Source organism: Leopardus geoffroyi, chromosome A2, assembly GCF_018350155.1.
Source record: "Leopardus geoffroyi isolate Oge1 chromosome A2, O.geoffroyi_Oge1_pat1.0, whole genome shotgun sequence".
Lineage (NCBI taxonomy): Eukaryota > Metazoa > Chordata > Mammalia > Carnivora > Felidae > Leopardus > Leopardus geoffroyi.
In genome coordinates this window covers 96,514,421-96,538,034 of record NC_059331.1, presented here as the reverse complement: position 1 = coordinate 96,538,034, position 23,614 = coordinate 96,514,421, and the positions used below count along the sequence as shown (strand labels likewise).

General features: G+C 38.3%; 1 protein-coding gene across 2 annotated transcripts in view; it reads left to right on the top strand.

The window, feature by feature from the left end:
- CDK6 (cyclin dependent kinase 6) overlaps nucleotides 1-23,614 on the top strand; it is a 250,317-nt gene that overhangs the window by 55,209 nt on the left and 171,494 nt on the right. For both annotated transcript variants that reach the window (XM_045494774.1, XM_045494773.1), the window contains exon 3: nucleotides 16,119-16,254. In XM_045494774.1, coding sequence (XP_045350730.1) covers nucleotides 16,119-16,254 — 136 coding nt within the window. The remainder of the gene's footprint in view (nucleotides 1-16,118; nucleotides 16,255-23,614) is intronic.

The window sequence follows — 23,614 nt, the reverse complement described above, 5'->3', positions numbered from 1 at the left end:
CTTTAGAGTTATATGAAGTCTTTTTTAAAATTTTTTAAAAAATGTTTATTTATTTTTGAGACAGACAGAGCATGAGTGGGGGAGGGGCAGAGAGAGAGAGAGACACAGAATCCAAAGCAGCTCCAGGCTCTGAGCTGTCAGCACTGAGCTTGACGCGGGGCTCGAACTCACAGACCATGAGATCATGACCCGAACCGAAGTCGGACGCTCAACCGACTGAGCCACCCAGGTGCCCCAAGAGTTATATGAAGTCTTGACCATGAAGGAGATAATTATCATTTGTTGTTGCACAGGTGGTTGGTGGTACATTGGGTAGGAAGAGACAAGATCATGAGATTCTAGATACTGAAGGTACAGATCAAAGAGGAGAAAAAAAGCATATGAAGGTTCTAATTGAAATCCTGGTTGTTTCTTACAGTTCTATCACTCTGGACAAAATTACTGTTTATCTCAGCTTCTTCGTCTGTAAAATGAGAATAATAGTACCCACTTAATAGAGATATTGAAAGAATTCAGTGAGTTTCCATGTGTAAAGTCCCACGCTTTACTCTAGGGGCTCATAAATGATAGGTCAGAGAGGGGATTCAAGAAAATATTTCTCAGATCATGAAGATAGTTTGAAAACAAAGCATTTCTTAGTGGTGGCATTGGGAATTACAATTAACATCTTAAATTTGAAACAGTCTAGTTTGAAATAATACTAACTTAGCTTTTATACTATTGAAAGCTTTTTTCCTGTACAGCTCTATCCCCTTTTATGCTATGATTGTTATGCACTTCATCTTTATATATTGTATGGCCATTATCATAGATTTATAATTGTTGCCATATGCATTTGTCTTTTCAGTCATATTAGGGAAAAAAAAAAGTTCCAAACCAAACTACAATATTACTGGTTTTCTTTATGCTTATGTGTGTAGTTAATTACCCTTGCCAGTGTTCTTATTTGATTCATGTGGCTTTGAGTTACTCTCTTGTGCCCTTTCATTTCAACCTGATGGACTCCCTGTAGCATTTCTTCTAGGGCAGGTCTCCTGGCCACATACTCCTGCAGCTTTTGTTTAGCTGAGCATGCCTGGAGTTTACCTTCATCTTTGAAGCATAGTTTCTCTGGATATAGAATTCTCGTTTAACAGTTTTTTCCTTCAGCACTTTACATTTGTTATCCACTGCCTTCTGCCCTCCAGTGTTTGGATGAGACATGGGCTATTAATCCTACTGAGTTTCCTTTGTAGGTGGTGAGTAGCTTATCTCTTGCTGCTTTCCAGATTCTTTTTTTGCTTTTTGAAAGTTCGATTTGTACTGTCTCAGTATGGATTGCCTTGCCTCATGTTTATGTGCCGAGAAAGCACTCAAATAAAGGATCATAATAATAATGCTGAATTAAATTATTGTCATTTCATAATAACAATAATGATCATGAATTATCCATCAGTAGAATACAATCAGTATAGTGTGCTTAAAAAGTAGGGGCGCCTGGGTGGCTTGGTCGGTTAAGCGTCTGACTTCGGCTCAGGTCATGATCTCATGGTCCGTGAGTTCGAGCCCCGCGTCGGGCTCTGTGCTGACAGCTCAGAGCCTGGAGCCTGTTTCCGATTCTGTGTCTCCCTCTCTCTCTGCCCCTCCCCTGTTCATGCTCTGTCTCTCTCTGTCTCAAAAATAAATAAACGTTAAAAAAAAAATTAAAAAGTCAAGAAAATATTCAGTGCATGCTATAGAGAATTCCATTAAAAACTTTAATTAAAAAAAATTTTTTAAGTTTATTTATTTATTTTGAGAGATAGTAAGTATGTGCACAAGCGGGAGAGGGGCAGAGCAGAGAGACAGAATCCCAAGCAGGCTCTATGCCATCAGCACAGAGCCTGATGCGGGGCTTGAACTCAAGAACTGTGAGATCATGACCTGAGCCTAGACCAAGAGTTGGACACTGAACCACTTAAACGACTGTGCCACCCAGGCGCCGCAAAACTTTAGTTTTTAAAGGTAGTGTGAGGGCTTGAGATGGGTAGGAATCAGGTATCGAAAATATTCACTTATGTGGAACACCCAGTTGCCGGATAGAATCCCAGTATGAGTTGTTCTTACGGTTCTTTGCAAAAGAAAAATTCTTCTTTGGGGGACATGTAGTTGCAGCTACACTTCCACATTCTTATCTCCTTTAGTTGTTTTTTTTTTTTTTTTTTTTTTTGAACATTTATTTATTTTTTGAGAGACAGAGAGAGACAGAGCATGAGCAGGGGAGGGGCAGAGAGAGAAGGAGACACAGAATCTGAAACAGGCTCCAGGCTCTGAGCTGTTCGCACAGAGCCCGATGCAGGGCTGGAACCCACAAACCATGAGATCATGACCTGAGCCCAAGTCTGACGCTTAACTGACAGAGCCACCCAGGCACCCGTATTTTTTTTTTTTAAGCTTTTTTTGTTAAGTTTATTTGTTTTGAGAGAGACAGAGAGAATGAAAGTGGGGAGGGGAGAAAGAGAGAGAGAGAGAGAGCGAGAATCCCAAACAGGCTGCATGCAGTCAGTGCGTATACTCTTTTGAAACCTGCATTTTCTTTCATTAATATATTATGAATGTCTTGCTTTCAGTGCCATGAAATATATTCACCTTATTATGTGAAATATTCCTAGAACAAAGATCATACTCTAAAATACAACTATGTAGGCATACTACATCATAACTTAGTATTCTACATTTTTACATGTGAACAAAACAGCCTAATTTCAGATGCCTGAGTTTGGCAGTTGATAGAGATAACAGTTCTTTCAACTTTTCCAACTATGTTCTGTTTTTCTTATCTTTTAATATAGTTTCCTGATGGTGTTCTTAAAATATATTTATAGAACCTTTCTGAATTCTTACACAGTAGTTCTTGGAAATTTTGCTTGAATAGATCTAATTTTAAAAGGTAAGATGTTAGATGTTAATTTTTATAATGACTTTTAAAAAACATGTGTTCGTTATTGTGGTTGCTTATACTTTATTATATTAGAAAGGGCACAGAATTCTTATTCATGAGACCCAGGTATCTTATTTCTTTAGTTTTGCCATTCTGCATTCTGTTGACCTGTGTCTCCTTATCTATAAGATAAAAGTACAAAGCCAGATAATATCTAAAGCTCCCCATACTTTTAAAATTCCATAATTCTACCTTGTCTTGTATGGCAAACATTAAAGTAACCTGAAGAATTCGTGAGCTGTCATTGTTTCTCTTATATTTCATGGTAATTCTGTTATTTTTGACCTGACAATTAGCCAGGCATCAGAAAGGTAATTTTATTTTTCCCACATTCTTTACGGAGTTACTCCATATTGGAGAAAGATTAAAATCACATACCTTCAGTGAAGCAGGAATGCATACACATTTTTTTTCCTAGAACAAATTTAAGACCGTAAATTGTTAACATACTTAATTTTTAAAACTGCAGTTTCAGGATTGAGGATTGGGATTTTCTCAGTAACTCAGGAGCAGATTGAAGAAAAGTATATGGGTGATGGAAGGAAGAAAACTTAAATGAGAAAAGAAGCTTTTATAATTCTTGTTTTTGAAATGGGGATTTTTTTTTTCTTATTAAAAACTGTTTAAGTTCTCATTATAGAAAGTGTAGGTAGGCAAATAACAGAAAAAGCAATTCTGTAATCTTATCACCAAGAGATAACACTGTTAGCATCTTGATTCATCTTTTTTATTTTATTTTATTTTATTTTATTTTGAGAGATTGAGAGAGAGGGAATCCCAAGCAGGCTCCGCACTGTCATTACGGAGCCGGATGTGAGGCTTAAACTCACGAACCAGGAGATCATGACCTGAGCCAAAATCAAGAGTTAGACGCTTAACCAACTGAGTCTCCCAGGTGCCATTCTTGGTTTATCTTTATACCATTTTGTTTATATATATGGAATCATGCTGTACATACTCTTTTGAAACCTGCATTTTCTTTTAATAATATATTATGAATGCCTTTCCATGTTCAATAAATATGAATTTGAATCCTCTATCAATTTGTGTCTCTCCAGAAAGTTTTTTTTTTTTATTTGTTTGTTTGTTTTACCAATTTGTACTCCCACAGTGATGTGGGTCCATTTCACAAACACTCACAGACGCTATTCCATTTTATCTTATAAAAATTTGTTACCCAATTTGAGGGGCTTAAACAGTATATCGCTAATGTTTTCATTTATGTTTCTTTAAGTTATTACCATAGTTTAACATTTTCTCATATGTTTACAGTCATTTATGTTTCCTTAAAAGGAACTAACTTCAGTAGTTGTTTTATTAGATAAGAACCTAATCCTAAGTACCTGAATTAGTGCTGGGATAAATTTACTCACCTCATAAGGATGTGATTATGAAAGATTTTTGGCTTACGGTGTAGGTAAAGTTTGGTTAGTTTTCTTCTAAGACCCAGCAGACAGTCTTCAGCACAGACAGCTGCCTAGTTTTGGCTGATTCGTCGTTTTTCCTCAAGAGAGGCCCAAAGCTGGAGAACAGGGCTTTTACAGGTCAGAAATGGAGACAGAACTGAATGTTGAAAGTTTTCCAGAATCCAGCACTCTTTCTGACTCAAGCCAGAGCTGTTGACTTTGCTTTCAAAAATATCATTTAACTCTTATATTTTTGAGATCAGAATATCTTTTTCAAGCCCTGTGGGGTGAACTGAAGTGTGTCATTTTTCTAACTAGTTAAGGGGAAGACGTAAGGGGGCCTAGGGAGGATCAGTAGTCTTCAGCTTTATTTTTTCTGTGAATTTTCTGAACATTTTTTTTTCAGCCCAGCATGTAAAGCATATACTGCTATATCCAAGTTTACCAGAGACATTTGTGGATTGGCATTACCACAGCTCCTGCCAGCCAGTGTGTCTTCTTTGCCGTGGAGAGGTCTCTGACCCAAATGCTGCCCTACATACAGAGGCAGGATTGGTTAGGAAATCAGACTCTGGAAGCAGATAGCCTGACTTCGGATCCTGTCTCCACCACTTACTGTAGTGTGCTTTAGGCAAAGTACTAAACCTCTTTCTGGCTATTTCTTTTCTCCTTTTGTTTTTAAGCAATTTTATTGAGATATACTTTACATACCATCAAATTTATCTGTATAAACAATTCGGTGGTTTTTAGTGTATTTACTGAGTTGTGCAACCATCACCATGATCTAATTTTAGACCATTTTATCACCTTAAAAAGAAACCCAGTACCCATTAGTGGTCATTTTCTATTCCTTTCCACCTCTCCCTGCCCTACCAACTTCCAGCCCCAGGCAGCCACTAATCTACTTGCTGTCCCTACGGATCTGCCTACTCAAGATTTATCCGTATCACACCATGTATCTCTACTTCATTCCTTTTTATTATCAAATAATATTCCATTACATGGATATACCACATTCTGTTTATCCATTCATTAGTTGATGGACACTTCCGTTGTTTCTACTTCAGCTATTATGAATGATGCTGCCGTGAACATTTGTTTATATACATCTGTTTCTTTATTCATAAAATGAGCACCATTTCATAGAGTTGTTGTGAAGACTAAAGAATTCTAAATACGTAGAATTACACAGTAGATAGGGAGCAAACTAACAGTGTTAAGGAATAAATGCAACTTATTAGTGTGTGTCCTCATTTACCACCAGTTACAAGATGTGGCTTACTCAGAGTGCCATGCTTTATTTCCTAGTGATGTCTCTGAGGATCCCCTCTTTTCTTTTACTGCTGACTTTTCCCTGAGTTACAATTCTGAAAACTTTAGTTCATTCAGTAAACATTATTAAACACCTGCTGTGTGTTAGATGCGGTACTGGGTACCATTCTGGGTGTCGTGGAGAATTAAAAGAACAGGATAAACACAAGTGTGGAGAGGCACACAGTTTAAGCCTGTTTTTAGTTTGTAGTCTGCAACCTCTGACCTCCCAGTAGGGTTGAAGACTTGGGGGCCCCTGAACCCCACCTTCACACCAAATGCCACAGTTTTTGAGGTCTCTTAATCCATTCTCTCTTGTCAGGCCCTTATTTTGACCAGCATATCTATCTATGTATGTCAGGTGGCTGATTGAAGCCAAGTGGTACGTAAGAAAAAGGCTAAAAGTGAGGTAATTGAGTCTTGGGGGAGACCTCAACAGGTAAAAGTGTAGGATCTCATTCCTGCGCTATAGCTGGGGTTGCTGAAAGTTGTTTATTCTAATCAATATGTAGTAGTCCCTGATTTTCTCAATTTGCAGGTTTCTTCTTTCTATGGAGTTGACTTTATGGTTTTTTGAACTTACAAAACAACTATTTTGTATTGGAACTGGACTCAGCAGAAGTATCAGCTCAGTATTGTCTAGCTACCCCTGTTTTCTCTCTCTTGATTCTGGGTAGATTGACTCGCATGGTGACTTAAAATACACTTATCGAATATTTGCCTCTGCTACCATTCTCTGCCCTCTAAGAGAACAGATATGTTTTTATGATTTCCTCATTTGTTTTAGCGCTAAAGTAGCGTTTCCTTTTTCCCATAATAGCATATAGTTGGCATAACAGAGTGATGCTGCTACCTCATTCTCTCTGCCTTTCATTGAGACAAAATGCATTAACAGTTTAAAGAACGGTTGGGTAAGAAGTGCTTGCTGTAGGACTGACTGTGAAAGAAGTTTAAATTCTATTGTTTAATGTCCATTTCAGGAATTCATCTTGAATATGAACACAGTAGTATACAGGCACCCCATATTCCCATTAGGACATCCAGAAAGCTTATTTGGGGCCTAGCTAATAGTATACCAATTTTGTGCTATCATGTGCGCTCATATGGTAGTAGTGTGTTTCCATATATACAGGTTTTACTGTTTGCTCTGTGTTAAATATTTACTGTAGTGCAAGTCATATCTTGTAAACTTGCCCAATTTGGGGGATTCCCATTTAGCTTGTAAAACATTTTCTGATTAATGCATGCAAAGATATTAACTCATAGATCCAGATGGCCACACATATATAGATAGACGCTGAAACCAGATTAGTAGAAACTCTGAGGATGAACAGGAAGATGATGAACCACAAAACTATCTTATGAACACACTTTATGCTGTAAAGAATCAAGTGATTTCATAAATAAAAGAGGTTGACTTTGCATTCACTCGTCAGGTTATGGTAGCTTTAAACTTAACAACATGAACACAAAGAGATTTGCCTGCTTTAGAATTACAATTTGACATTTCAGTTGACCCTTGAATAACACGGGTTTGAATGTGCACACCCACTTGTATGCAGATTTTTTTTCTGATATAGTACTGTAAATGTATCTTCTCTTCCTTATGATTTTTTAAATTACATTTTCTTTAGCTTACTTTATTTTTTTTTTTAATTTTTTTTTCAACGTTTATTTATTTTTTTGGGGACAGAGAGAGACAGAGCATGAACGGGGGAGGGGCAGAGAGAGAGGGAGACACAGAATCGGAAACAGGCTCCAGGCTCTGAGCCATCAGCCCAGAGCCTGACGCGGGGCTCGAACTCACGGACCGCGAGATCATGACCTGGCTGAAGTCGGACGCTTAACCGACTGCGCCACCCAGGCGCCCCAGCTTACTTTATTTTAAAAATACAGTATGTAATACATATAACATAGAAAATATGTGTTAATCAGCTGTTTGTGTTCTCAGTGAGGCCTCCGGTGAACAGTAGACTATTGGAAGTTAAGTTTTGGGGGAATCAAAAGTTACACATGGATTTTTGACTGCAGGGAGGTCAGCACCCTTAAAAACTCTGCATTGTGCAAGGGTCCACTTTACTGTGCATGTCCCCTTTTCAGCAATAGGTGGTGGGGTTGCTTAATTGAGGGTTCCAGGAGAACATATCTCTGAGCAGTGGATTCAGCCTTTAAATTAAACTTTGTGTTATTTTTAAATACTTCTCCTTGCCTCCTCATTTCCTCTTACCCCACTGAGTCCTTTCCTGTTCTAGGTTACATATTCCTATTTGCGATGAACTTATCCCTGTGTCTTCTGCCTTTCTCTGCTTTTTCTCCACAAAATGTTTCTGTAGTCAGACCAGGAGCCTCAAATGGGAATCCTGAAAGGAAGTCGCATGGTTCCTTGGGAGAGATGAACTAGTCTGTTCTGGGGCTGCCCAGTGCAGCCCAGTGGACATGCTCATGGAGGGACCATTTAAGGTAAATTTTCTCCCAGCAAGTCAGGCCTGGTGCAGTCACCTAGAGAAAACTACTATTGTTTATATGCTTGACCTTAATTCATTTTGTCTAATATATAAGACATATTTGAGGTCAGATGTTGAGGTTTCAGAATCATTTAACCCTTCTAAGATATGTATAAATGTCTTAAGGCTGTTTTTGTTTTCTGTTGTTGTTGTGTTTTTTTGTTTCTTTGTTTTTGCTAGTAATAAAAGCCCAACCCAATGTTACTAACATAACTAATAAATCCAAGGGTATATCAGGCCCAGGTAGGGCCAGTACTTAACCAAAGTCTCTTGCCTGTCATTTCTCTGCTCTAGCTCTTTTCCCTGCTGGCTGCATCCTATGGTATGCTCACTAAAGTGGTGGCAATGACAGCCATCGGCAGCTGCGGGCGTATATGTTGCCGGTTTGGTAATCTCAGATAAAGAGAGTTCTACCCTCCCAGAAGTTACAGTTAAAGTCCTGGGACTGATTCACACGGTCCTGTCCATCCCTGAATCAATCATTATCACTCTCTTTGTCCAGGGTAGGTTTACATGCCATGCTGCGCTCATGCCCCCAAAACCATATTGCCTGAGTAGGAGTGGTTCCTCAAAAAAATGAGGATATGGTTTATAGAAGAGGTAATAGGTGTTGGAAAGGCAGACATCACAGATGTCTACTGTAATAGCACGTAGAAAGAATTTGCTTTGATGTGATATATAAAGTTTCATGTTATATTTATAGAATTTATTTGGAATTAATACACAGCCATACGTCATTACTTATGATTTTATATGTCAGTCTTCTCTCCCCTGGCTAGATAGTAAGGCTCTTACAGACAGTACCCATCTTAGATGTTTTGTAGTCTCTAAAACTTAGTACCGCACCTGCACGTGGTAGGTACTCATAAATGTTTATGGATGCTGCTGAAATGGCAAGCTCCTTCTGGAAGCATGCTGATTATTGTTGGTGGCAAATACCTCTGGAGTTACACCATTCAGTGTTGGTTTAGAACAAGTGCACACACAGTCCATATTTAATGAGCAAAAGGAGAACACCCTGGCAAGGATCCAGTAGTGTAGGGCAAGTGGGATGCGTGAACATAAATTGGATCCATGCAAGAAGCTATAGGCACAGAGTGTGCTTCATGGACAATAGAGAAAAGGAGATAAAAAAGAATACTTCTCAATTCCAAAGACTGGCTGTAGTTCAAAAAAAATTTTGTTTAGGGCCCTTAGGCAGCTGTGCCAGACATCTCTCAGCTCTTGAACTATTTGATGTCCAAACATTCAAGAGTATGAAAAAAAAAAGTGACAGGAAAAAAAAAAAAATCCTCCTAGAACTTCCTGTGACAGGTCAAAGTTTAATCACAGCAAATAATGCAGATTTCCCTTTTATTATAACCACAACAGAAAGGCAGGGCTTGTGTTTACAAAGCATGTTGTTTGGGAGACCTTTGTAAATTGTAATCTTTGGAAATCCCAAACCTATTGGATGTAATCCCATCCATTAGATGAAGGCAACTTGCCTATGCAGTAGATCCAGAATAGCAAGTTAAATGGAAAACATGAACAGGAAGCAGTCATTAAGAATTACAATGGGTAGGATGCAGAGTTAATTCACGGAGATATTTTGTTATGAGATAATTACATCACTAGGACAGCTGGAAGGCTGAGAGCTGTGCTGGGACCACAGTGCTTGCTCTCTGCCCTGCAGCTGAGGGGTCAGGACAATAGAGACTGGGAGAGAACTTACTTTACGGGATAGTTAGGGGCTTTGGCTGACTTAATTGTGAAATGGTAATGACCTATCTGCCTTTTTTGGATTGCCTTTTGCATAGCTAAACTGGATTCAAAAATATAGTAAATGCCGAGAACCACTTTTCACTTCTACTTTTTGAATATTCGCTTGGATCACATTAAGCACAGCTCTAATGGATACCTATTGAATGGTAGTTTTCATTTCCTCTAAAAGTCATCTGAGATATTTTGCTCATATTCAGCACAGTGTGAATATATTTCTCTTATGGAACTACAGCATGTAATATAGTTGAGATGGTATTTTTGTCAGTTTACTGAATAGCAAAAAAAAAAAAATAATAAGTTCTAGAAAGTCTTAAGATGTTGGTCAACACAAGAAATCATACAGTTGAAGTTATTTTCCAGTGTTTATGTTCAAATGTTCAGACCTGTCTGGCTCTTTTGTTTTGCAAGTGTAGGGGTTATAGGCAGCCCGGCCACATTCCTCATTGATTTATATAAATATATTACAGATTGTTAACCTCCTGCCAAATACCAGGGATTTCAGTTCTTGTTTAGCTCAGTTGCTTTATGTGAGACTTATTTGTTATATTAAAACATCTATGTTCTCTTTATTGCCCACCACAGTGACTATTATTTATTTGATTTGGGGTAATTCCAGAGGGAGTCATTGTAGACAAAAAAGCATCATAAATATTATGTTCTAAAATTCCTAAGATGAATACAGGCTTTTCCTGCTATTTGGAAGTAGACTGTTCCTATGAAACCTTCTGTAGGCTGAAGTGGTGTAAAGTGAAGAAGCAATTACCATTAATTTATATGGAAAATTTTTTGAGTGTTCCCAGACCCAAAAAATAACCTCTCCTCGGCTTTTCTGATACTATGGGACACATCTTGCTCATGGGTGCACAGAATAAATCGAGAAAAAGCACAGATGCTCTCAGAAACAATTCAAAGCTATGGTGGCTTGATGCCTAGAGGCTGAGTATAGTTGTGAGGACAGAGGTTGGGGGTGCCACCTCTCACTGTTTGGGGTGCATGCTGTCTCTGTAAAGGCTCACTACAAAACAAATATTGAATGCTATTTTCACTTTTCTCCTTTTTTCCTAAAAGTGAAAATCCTCGGGGTGCCTGGGTGGCTCAGTCGGTTAAGCATCCGACTTTGGCTCAGGTCATGATCTCACGGTTTGTGAGCTCAAGCCCCACTTCAGGTGAGCTGGAGCCCCAATCCAGGCTCTGCACTCTCCCTCTCTCTCTCTCTCTCTCTCTCTCTGCACCTGGTGGGATTCTTTCTTTCCCACTCTCTCTCTCTCTGCCCCTTGCTCACTCATGCTCTCTCTGTCTCTCTCATAAATACATACATACATACATACATAAAATACATTTTAAAAGTATTTTTAAAAAAGAAGAAATTGCTGAAAGCAGCAGGAGGATAAAAGAAAAGGGTAGCAGCACTGCCCAAACAGGAGGTTGTTCAAGAAGAGGAAGAGACAATACATGAAGACAGTGAGTGAGGTATTGAGTTGGTATCTGAGGTTTCAGAAGAGGAAATTCTTCAGGTCCAGTTCCTGACTTACCTGAAGGAATTACAGTGGCATATACAATTCCCGAAAAGTAAGGAGATTCTGTACCTGAGGTGACTGTGGGAGATTCTGGTGAAAGCTCGGAAGACCTCTTGGCCAAGATGAAGAATTTGTAGATAATGGACTGACCTGTGTTTTTCCTGAGTTTAAGCCTATCCAACATTAATACATACTCTTTACAAAATTGTTATACTTTTTGAAGATACTATGTTACTTGTTGCTTTCTCCTTTCAACTAAATCAGTAACTTTTGTCACTTTCTCCCTTCGACTAAATTAGTTACTCTCCTAAAACCCATGTTTCATTCTAGTTAAGAAAAACGTGAAAACTTAGCCACTGAAATGTTTTGGCCTCTTGGGAGGGGTGGGAAGTAAGGACCAATTTGATGCTATATTTCTTTTCTTTCCAGTAATTCTGCGTGGTCTGTTTCCTGAGGCCATGGACAGTAAGTAGTATGTGGTTCTCAAATATAGGGGAAAAGGACAGGAGGTACAACCTGTTGATTAGAGCTAGCAGGCATCTACTCATTGTATTTAGAATCATGCTCTATAAGAAAACTATCCACTACCAGTGACTTGGCCAACAGTGAAAATTTATAGTACTAACCTGCAAAATTAAAATATCCTCTCAAATGTTACCTGATGAAATATAAGCTGAAATGTAGCCATTACAAAATTCTGTAAACCGTGAATTATATATTCAAAACAAGACAAAGGCAAATAAAAGGAAGCTTTCTTCATGGGTAAACAGATAAAGGTACTTTCCGAAGTACAAATTATTCTATTTCTGCACTGACCAAGGAAAAGAAATAATTGCATCTGTGGAAAAATGTATCTGGAGTCACTGTACTTTATTGAAGCACAAAGAATAAATTTAGGCTAAGATCATCTAGATTATACCCATTATATGGGCTACCTTCTGAATACTGCATTTTAATTTGATTCTCTAGATAATTAGATAGTTGTATTTGGGGCATAGAAGAGACCTAAATTTCCCCAGCAATGACTGGCATATATTTATTCACTGGAAGGGTATCATTTACCCTGATCATGACCATTACATTATAAATTGATAAACTGGTTGTCTCTGAAGTTGCATACAAATAATAAAAGCTTGGAGAGCCTTGGTTACATAAATGCCCCGTGGTTTGGAAGCCAATAAAAAATATGCATATGTAACCATTATCAGTAGGATGTTAACATGCTATGCTAATCTTGCATTTTGATGATTTTTTGCTTTGAAGATACGAATGTCTGAATTGTATCTCTAGGGAAGGGGTGCCTAGGTGGCTCAGTTGGTTGAATGCTTCTGACTCTTTTCTTTTTTTATTTTAAATGTATTTATTTTGAGAGAGAGGTGCAGAGAGAGGAGAGAGAAAATCCCAAGCAGGTTCCACACTATAAGCACAGAGCCTGATCCTGTGCTCAAACTCACAAACCGTAAGGTCATGACCTGAGCTGAAGTCAAGAGTGGGATACAACAGACTGAGCCACCTGGGTGTTCTGCTCAGGTCACGATCCCAGGGTTGTGGCATCAAGCTCCACATTGGGCTCTGTGCTGATCCTGGAGCCTACTTGGAATTCTCTCTCTCCCTCTGCCCCTCTACCCTGCCCTCTAAAGAAAGAAAGAGAGGGAGAGAGGGAGAGAGAGAGAAAAAGAAAGAAAGGAGGAAGGAAGGAAGGAAGGAAGGAAGGAAAGAAGGAAGGAAGGAAGGGGAAAGAAAGAAAGAAAGAAAGAAAGAAAGAAAGAAAGAAAGAAAGAAAAAGAAAGAAAGAAATTCTAGGGAAGAAATGTTAGTACAAAATGAAAAATGCGATCTCCACTTATAAAATAAGGTTCTAAAAGTTGATTTCAGAAAGCCCCCCCACCCAAAAAATAATAGCACCTTAAGAAATAAAAAGAATTATCTCTTTGAACCAGCATGAGCCTTCTTACCTAACACCATTCTTTACCTAGTCGAGAATACATTAAGAAGATACATTAAAATTTATACAAGAATGGTAAACACTATGCAGTGTCATGTGTGTCTCTTTAACATTCCACATTTTAGCAGTTGCCAATTAACATTAGTGCCTTTTCTCCATGGCTTATGATTTACAGCAGTTGGCAGTGGCTTCCATGATTTCACCTTAGCCTAGCTCTCACATGTGGAGTCCCAATCACTTCAGGTGCCATCAGTGAGTCTTTATATCTTGAAGAGAGTGATACAACATTGAGGAAAATAAGTTGGGTGGGTTAGATGTTATTCTTGAGTTGTGTCATACTAAGAGTGTTTGAAAACATGGTTTCAGTAAAATGAAGCAACATAACATACTGCCGCGGCTGTTAGGTAACTAACAACGGTTTGGAAGTGGGTGATCTTTGGTTCAGCAGTGTTTTATGATCGTTTTATTCTCCAGTTATGTCCCTGTCAATTACAGATTATAAGCACAGTAAGAACTGGACTTACTAAGATCAGTGTTGACCTGAGGCAGTGATAAACAATGTATTTTTTTTTCATGAAGGAAATGTATTCATTATAGTGGAAAGCATTTTTAAAGTGATGTTTAAGGAGCACAGCTATAGTGGTGCAGTTCCCATGTTTGTGTTTGAATTTAGTACATCACTGTGGTTTTATTGTATTACAAAAATAGAAGCAGGGGTGCATGGGTGGCTCAGTCAGTTGAGCGTCCGACTCTTGATCTTAGCTCAAGTCATGATCTACAGTTCATGAGATTGAGCCCCAAATTGGGCTCTGCACTGACAGGGCTGAGCCTGCTTGGGACTCTCTTTGCGCCCCCCCCCCCCCCCCCCCCCCCCGGTCAGGAGCTCGTTCTCTGTCTCTCTCAAAATAAATAAGTAAGCATTTTTTTTAAAAGAAAAAAAATAGAAAACATATAGAAAGAAGCTTCTTTTTCTTCTTCAAAAGGAAGGAAAAAGTAAAGCTGGAAAAGTATTAATGGGATTAATGGAGAGAAGATGGTTCAAAGGAACCTATGAATAAATGGTAGTTGCCTCACATTACCAAACGGAAAGGGTTGTTTTGATAAACTTCCCAGATGTCGGATTCATGCATGATAGCAAGTATATTGGTCATAGTATGACACTCATATGATTAATGGCCTTATCTTTAATAAATTTATTAGGAGTTTTTACTTAATCAGAATAATTTTTTAGAATAAGTCACATCAGTGACTTTAAGAAGACTTTAGAATTTCAAGAAAACAAAAAAATCACGTGTAGAAGTAGGTGACTAAAACTTAGAAATCAGAATACTTAAAAGTAGATAAATGTGAGAAGAAATTCAGTTGATCTTAACTGATTTTAGTGGAGTCGTAGAACTCATCCCAAATTGCGTATAATTAAAAAGTAGTGCAGATCTGGCTGTGAAATAAGTGTGGTTGGTGATGGTTGTGTTCATCCCACCAGATTCAACTTCATTATAGTGTTCTTTAGTTTATTTTAAAGTTTAGTTTAGATTCACAGAGAAGTACCAAATATTGTGAAGGACCTGTTCAACCCAGAAATGCAGTAAGGTGGCATGCATTAAAAATTCAAGAGGTAGGATGCAAAGTAGATAATTGAGAGTCAACCCGGCATTTTAGTAATGGGTTATATGCACATTTATAGTTAGTTTCTTTGAAGGGCATGTTTATTCCGTCTTTAAAAGTGAGAAGACTATGTATAGCATTTTGTTAGCCTTTTCTTAGTATTTATATTACATTCTTGTCAAATTTACAGCTTGTTTACAGGTGGTTTGTTTAATTATTCAAGCATGTGGTGAGCATCTCATCTGTCAGATAGTGTGTTATGTGTGGTTGAAAGTAAAGAAAAATTTGTCCCTGGGCTTAAAAATGCTTTTGACTACCAAAGCCTTTGCTTTTAAAACTTAAATTTTAAATTAGTTGTAGAATTTTATGGAAGATACCAGATTTGCCCATCCAGACTTAATTATAATGTTTGTTCATCTGTATCATTTAATGATGATGTAGTTTACTAATGCTGTTTAAAATACCTCCTCTCTCCAAAAAAAAAAAAAAAAAAAAAAGTTAAAATTTCAGTTTTGATTAGTGTGATATTTGAAATTTTTAAACCAAGGATTTATGCCCTTTCCAGGGAAATGATTTGATTCCCCAGGATGAGAAGGCTCTCTTAGAAATAAACCATATTTCATCATCCTTATTTTCACAGGCATGATTGTAACACCTTAAATTCCAGGAAAATCTTCATCGCAGAGTGCAACATCTCCAAAGAATACTTAATCTGTCTCTTTAATAATTCTTGAACTGTGAGCTAAGAAGAACCATATTTTTCCTAGGCTGCAGTTTTTTAAACTATCTCTATTGGCAAGTACTACGTAAGGTCTTAACTAAGGAAACTCTCCAGGCAGACATTCCTATGCTCTAGTCATGTTGTTTTCTCTTTGCCGCTGTGGATTTTGTCACCACTTAATGAAGTGTTTCTCTCCTAAATTTCATATTGCAATTAAAGTATCAGATCCCATTAGGCATCCTTACATATTATTTGAAGGAATGATAAATGCTGCCCCCCGCCCCCCCCCCGCCTTTTTTTTTAAACCTGTTGTGCGATTGAGTTGCAGAATATGTTACTTCTTTGCTTATTGCTACCTACTTAATATCGTTCTTTTTTTCTTTTAGGTTGTTTGATGTATGCACAGTGTCACGAACAGACAGAGAAACCAAACTAACATTAGTGTTTGAACATGTTGATCAAGACCTGACCACTTATTTGGATAAAGTCCCGGAGCCTGGAGTGCCCACTGAAACCATAAAGGTACCAAGAATCATCTGTCTGTTTGATTAAATAGTCACACTATTATAGCCTATTAAGCAGTCATATTCCTTCCATATGAAAATTGCCAGGAGGGCACCCAACTGGCTCAGTCAGTAGAGAATATGACTCTTGATCTTGGAGTAGTGAGTTCAAAGCCCACATTGAGCGTTAAGCTTACTTTAAAAAAATGCCAGGGGCACCTGGGTGGCTTGGTCGGTTAAGCGTCCGACTTCGGCTCAGGTCATGATCTCACGGTCTGTGAGTTCGAGCCCCACGTCGGGCTCTGTGCTGACAGCTCAGAGCCTGGAGCCTGTTTCAGATTCTATGTCTCCCTCTCTCTCTGCCCCTCCCCTGTTCATGCTCTGTCTCAAAAATAAATAAACATTAAAAAAAATTGCCAGAATTAGAGCTTTTGGAACTCAATATATAGTTAAATATATCAACCAAGATGTTCATATAATGAGATATATTCTAATTCATTATTTTTAGGGTTCTGTGAAAAAACTGTTTTAGTTTTCATACATATTAAAGTTACTGAAAAATATTTAAATATACATTATCTGGCCATAACCTTAGAAGGTATAGTGTTGTAAATGTAGCTCAGTCTTTTTCTGATGATTCACAGACTCGGAGGAATGTAATTTGAAACTTCACACATGAGCACATTGCATATTATAATTGTATACTGACTCCAGGATGTAACTTATACTATGTAAATCTGAAATACTGGCTTTTAGGCCCTCCTTTCTCCATTTTTCTTTCTCATTTATAAAACGTTTATAGGAAGCCTAAGTGCCAAGTACTGTCCTAAACCCTTGGGATTTAGGAATGATTTAAGACTCCTTACAGGTCAGCAGGCTACATGTGCTGTATTGACCAGACGTCCTTTCTTCCTTTAAGTCTAATGGAAAAACCTACTTAGAAAGTTTTGTTGGTCATACTTCTGTTCTGCCTAATGGAACTTTCCAGTAGATCTTTTAGATCTATGCACATCGTGTGTAGGTCTTCATGAAAGACCCTTCTGTTTATGTGAGTTAGGTGACTTCACTAAACAGACTCTTTACCTAATCATTCATTGTTGAGAAATGAATTCTGGAATTCAGCATTGTTTTAGATAGTAGGGAATAGCTGGAAATAGTTTCTCTTGTGTTTCAGTAATAGCCAGTTGGTGTTGTCAGATACTGACACATTTAGAACTTTGACATATTGAATGATTTATTTCTTTGGTTTTAGATTGATAAAGAGTTTATGTTCCCATCTGCCTTTCATAAAAGAATATAATGCTCAGTAGTGCTCTCATTTCTTCCTGAGCAGTTTCAAGGACTTAAAGGCCCTTTAAATGCAGGTGTCCCTACTTATCTGTTCTTGGTCCTCTTCTCCTCCATATATGCACCCCTCTTTCCTCTGGACTTCTATTCCAGTTTTGTGGCTTCAGTTCTCTCCTTTGTAAGTTTGTCTAAAACCCCATATTTAGCATGCAGGGCGTAGCCCCTTTTCATGGACGATATGTTCTGCCAAAATAGACTCTTAGTGTGGTTCATCATTTCCTACCTGTGTGGTCCTCCTGCTCAGTGCCATTTCTTTACTCCCCATCAATAACCATCTGCTTAAGTATCTGGCTCACCCCAGATAGCGTTTGACCAACTTTCACAGGTGGATATAACCTTATTTGTCAAACAGCACTAGTTCTACACATCTCCTCTTCTTTGTTATATTTTCTACCTTTAATTGTATTTGTATCCATATTTTAACTATTCATTCATCTTTGTATCCTGACAGTCCCTACACAATGATTTATACACATAAGTACTCAATAAATAAGACACATTGACAACCTTTCTTTAGATGTGATTATTTCAAAATTATTTTTAAGTGACTTCCAAAAGCTTAAAGTTATACTGTCAAAGTAACCATCAGCTTCTTCTGATGCAGTTAGTTCTAAGTTCAAGATTAGTTTGAAGGGGGAGTCAATTTTTTTAAGCAGCAAAACAAGATAACCATATATGTATATATTATATCATACATTACCACCTGCATAGGTAATTTAAGTTTCACATTAAATCCTCCTGGCATTAGAGGGTACTAAGTGGAATTGTTTGCTAAAGTATCATGTAGTTAAAGTGGTTGATAAACCAGACTGATGGGCTAAACTATGGTTTGATCAGGTAGGAGTAGAAACAAAGTGGGTTATGGGGCGCCTGGGTGGCGCAGTCGGTTAAGCGTCCGACTTCAGCCAGGTCACGATCTCGCGGTCCGTGAGTTCGAGCCCCGCGTCTGGCTCTGGGCTGACGGCTCAGAGCCTGGAGCCTGTTTCCGATTCTGTGTCTCCCTCTCTCTCTGCCCCTCCCCTGTTCATGCTCTGTCTCTCTCTGTCTCAAAAATAAAAATAAAAAAAAAAAAAAAAAAAAGAAACAAAGTGGGTTAGGGGGAATTATTATTATTTTTTTAATGTTTATTTATTTTTGAGAGAGAGCAGGTGGGGGAGGGGCAGAGAGAGAGGAGGACAGAGAATCTGAAGTGGGCTCTGTGCTGACAGCAGCGAGTTCTGGGGCTCGAACTCATGAACTGTGAGATCATGACCTGAGCTGCAGTCAGATGCTTAACCCACTGACCTGGAGGGCGCCCCTGAGGGAATTCTTAAGGGTGGGGTGCAGGGGCAGGTAGGATAAGATGAGGAACAGGCAGAAAGCTGGCCACCAAAGTGAGGAGAGGAGAGTAGAGGAAAGGAGTTTGGGGAGTATTTGAGCCAAGGTTGATGGGGGAAGATGGGAGGCAGGAAAGGGAGAGGGAAATAATGCTTGTTACCAGAAGGTTTTGACAAATTGAATGTTTTGTGGTTAATGATCTATCCATGCTTTCATAGTAAATTATGAAATATTTCAGTCAGTTAATGTGTATGTCAATGGTTAATTGAACATTTTTGCTAACTTAAAGGCCAGTCAAAAGACTTTTTGTCTTCATCTTTAGCTTTTGAAAATTTTCTGAACTATGCTATGCTAGTCTGCTTTTCTTCCTTATCAATTATTAGAATTTTTTTTTTTAATAATTTGAGTGTGAGTGATCTTTTAAGGCCATTATTTAAAACACAAGTAATCACTTAGAAGCATTATAAAACTATCAATTGTATAATTTTAGGCCAAATATACAAATGATATAAAATTATTTTTAGTAAAGATGTGTACTTTTGTTTTTGTGATCGACTTCTTTTTAAGAGTTGGTGTGCAGGGTAAACATCTGCTGAGTAAGAGGTTCTGAGTTGGGGTTCTGGTTAAATGAATTTTGGAAGGGCACAGCCAGAGAATAGGAATATTTCATTATTGTCTAGGCTTATTTATAGGAAGTCTCAATAACTAGATAACTAGATCAAGAGAATATTATTGTTCTGAAAAATCTATTGGGAACACAGTTGGATTCTTATGTGGAATGTTTGTTGTAATAAGAGTTTTTCTGAATATGCTGCTACAAATATTTATTGAATATTTATGGACAGTTTTGTGCTAGCATTTGGGGAACACAAAAGTGAATTAGTCATGAAGCTACTCTCAAGGACCTTATACTACAAGAGAAGAGATAAAGTGCACCCAGAAGCATGTGATACCCATTTTCTGTGGTTATTTCAATAGTTTAGGGAATGTTTTCAAGTAAACACACACACACACACACACACACACACACACACACATGTGAATGAACACAATATATAGCTGATTCTCTGTATTACGAAACCAAAATATTTTCTAGAATCTTCTTCAAAATCATAGATACCAGTATTGACTTTGGCTTGCAAGTGTCAGAACATGCCAGATTGTAAACTATAAATATGCATAAAATCTTAACATGAAATAGATTTAAAACAGAAAATCAAGAAAAGACCTCACATAAGATCGTTTAGGCTAAGGGAACTTTCCTCAACTACCCCACTGTGTTCTCTGTGGCATTGTTTACCTGTTATTCACAAGTTCAGGATATTCTAGTGCCTGCTAAGGACATAAATTGCAGGAGGTAAACAGTACTTGGTTAAAACTGGAATGCTCCATGGTCTTTGACTAGATATTATAGAGGTAAAATCTTTTTGTTCAGTACTATTTTTATCAACATGTTTGTTAGAAAAGAACCCATGATGGGCTTATTTGACCTGCTTTAATTAGATCACCTAATTTTTCTTTTTTTATGTTTTATTATTTATTTCGAGAGAGAGAGAGAGCCCACAAGGTGAGGGAGGAGCAGAGAAGAGAGGAGACAGAATCCCAAGCAGGCTCTGTGTGCTGTCAGCACAGAGCCCAGCATGGGGTTCAAACTCCCAAACTGTGAGATCATGACCTGAGCCGAAATCAGGAGTCAGATGCTTAACCGATGGAGCCACCCAGGCATCCCGATAATTTTTCAAGTGCATTTAAATACCATTTGTTATTAAAAAATATAAAAGCCAGAAAAGCATCCTTGAAGTCCTAAGTATTTGTGAAGGTTGGTGGTTGGGTGAACTCACTGGGATAAGCCTGCAATTATTGTGTGGTGGTCATGTGAGACTTTGGCAAAGTAGGTGAAGGGTACAGGCCTGAACTGAAAATTGCCATTGAGAGGCTCATGAGAATAAAATAAAATCATTAGTGGTTCTTTCCAACATTTTAAAGTGTATCTTATTCTAAAAAAAATAAATAAATGCATACATACATCCTATGCATACTTCATCTTGACGTCTTTATCATCTCTTCTTGATTTTCTAAGGTACATCCATTCATGTTGATAATGACATTTGTATAGAGGAGCCTGCTGACTGCTGCGCCCAGAAATCAACAAATAATCACATTTTGCCTCATAGACTTAACCATTGCCGTATTTTGCTTTCCTATTTCTACTTGAGAATGTTATCTTTTGATTTACTTTATTATGGAGGAATTTAGTGCGATCTTTATTTTTATATGAGATTTGGTATTGTCTTCTTGGGTTTGCTGCTTAAATTTACCAGTCAATAATTGATACCTTATTGATTGTCCTTTTTTTTTTTTTTTTTTTTTAGGGTTCATGATACATTTAGAATTTCTGTGCTTATATAGCACTTTTCATTTATGAGGGCTTTATGAGAAAAAAGGGCTTCCAGATTTTTTCCCCCTCTTTTCATGCCTTTATCTGCCACTCTGAGAGGGGATCAGAAAGAAGCTGTAAATAAAATCCCTCTCTTGTTCCAGGTAAAATCTGCTTTATGAAGCCTTTAAAATGGAATGCCCTGGGGCGCCTGGGTGGCTCAGTCGGTGTAGCGTCCGACTTCAACTCGGGTCATGATCTCACAGTCTGTGGGTTCGAGCCCCGCGTCGGGCTCTGTGGTGACAGCTCAGAGCCTGGGGCCTGTTTCAGATTCTGTGTCTCCCTCTCTCTCTGACCCTCCCCCATTCATGCTCTGTCTCTCTCTGTCTCAAAAATAAATAAAATGTTAAAAAAAAATTTTTTTAAATAAATAAATAAAATGGAATGCCCTTGGGGCGCCTGGGTGGCGCAGTCGGTTAAGCGTCCGACTTCAGCCAGGTCACGATCTCGCGGTCCGGGAGTTCGAGCCCCGCGTCAGGCTCTGGGCTGATGGCTCAGAGCCTGGAGCCTGTTTCCGATTCTGTGTCTCCCTCTCTCTCTGTCCCTCCCCCGTTCATGCTCTGTCTCTCTCTGTCCCAAAAATAAATAAACGTTGAAAAAAAAAAATTTTTTAAATGGAATGCCCTTAGGGCGCCTGGGTGGCTCAGTAAGTTGAGTACCCAACTCTTGGTTTCAGCTCAGGTCATGATCCTAGGGTCTTGGGACTGAGCTCCACATTGGGCTCTGTGCTGAGCATGGAGCCTCCTTAAGATTCTCTTTCTCTTTCCCTTTGTCTCTCTCCCCAGCTCATGAGCACTCTCTCTCTCTTAAAAAACAAAACAAAAACCATACACACACACACACACACACACACACACACACACAAAATGGAATGCCCTCTTTAACTGAACTTGGTACATAGGCTTAACTATAATAGTACAATATATTTCCTAGTGTATGACCTGGCTTCTCAACATCTTATAAACTCTTTAAGAACTTAGTATCATTGTTTGGGCATTCTGTGCATGTAACATATCTGATGAAATTGGCAATATAATTTCACAAGTATAAATTTGAGGCACTGAAAGATTAGTCAGAAAAGATCAGTTGCCTCTCCAAAATAAAATGGGGTTCTTTTAGCTGAAGACCAGATGGCCCCTTTGTATGACTCAATCTTGTAGTAAAAAATTACATTTTATTTATGTATTTCTATGATAAATGAATTCTATAGGGCTTGAGAAGGCCAAAAAGCTCAAGGTTTATGTGTCTGTGTGGGTCATTTTCTCTTTGAATTAGATTTCATTTTATCTTCAATTGAATGTTTCTTACAGATTTCTGTTGGTTGTAATCTTTTCACTAGGAGATAAAATATACTATTAGGTTTATTTTACAAAACCCAGACTTCAGAGACTGACACGCACTCTTAATAGCACCTGTTTTGTTGCCTCTGGGAAATCTCTGTTTTCATGAATAATATCTGCTTGCAGTAAACAGTGGCTCTGGTGTCAGTACGGGATGCCCAGGGCCAATTCATCTTTCTCCATCTGACATAATGCAAAGTGACTGATGGGTCCCCCTCCAACTGCAGATGAGGAAAGTCTCCCAGACCCTTCTCTCCTCTCACCCCTAAAGGAATCAAGCCATCACCCCTCTCAGCTCCTGGTGGTCTCCACTTTGCCTGAATTATGAGCAGGTGATTTGTCTCATCTTTGCAGGACACAGAGCAAATTAACATGAAAATATCGCTTCTCAGAAAACAAGGCAGGCTTGAATGCCCTGTCGCTGCTGGTCATTAGCCATCTGCCACCGACACTCATACTCTGTTTATCACATTTGAAATTCAGAGCAGATGTTGCATAATAAGGTGATCCCAAAAACAAGGCAAGAAATTCAAAGAACACATACTCCACAATAACGATAAGGATCCTGGAAGGACATTTTTTTTTTCCATCTAATATCATGGCTGGACTAATTGAATAGACCATGTTTTTTAAAACACACATGTAACACACACACATCTGTCCTAGTGTTTAATGCTGCTTTTTGTACTAACATGAAATAATTTTAAAAGAAAATGCATATGTGAAAGATGCCTGAGAGGACTGTTTAATAAAATTAATTTTAATAAGCAAAGCAGAATGTCATCGTAAGACTAGTTCTTCTGCAAAGGACCTCAAAGGCTGGTCATGCTGGTGTTGATTTTTACTCTAGATGGGCCTCAACTTACAGCAATTTAAGTTTAAATAGTTCATTCCTGTAGTACAGTTGGATTGCTCAGGGCTCATGGCTCTCCAGTGCT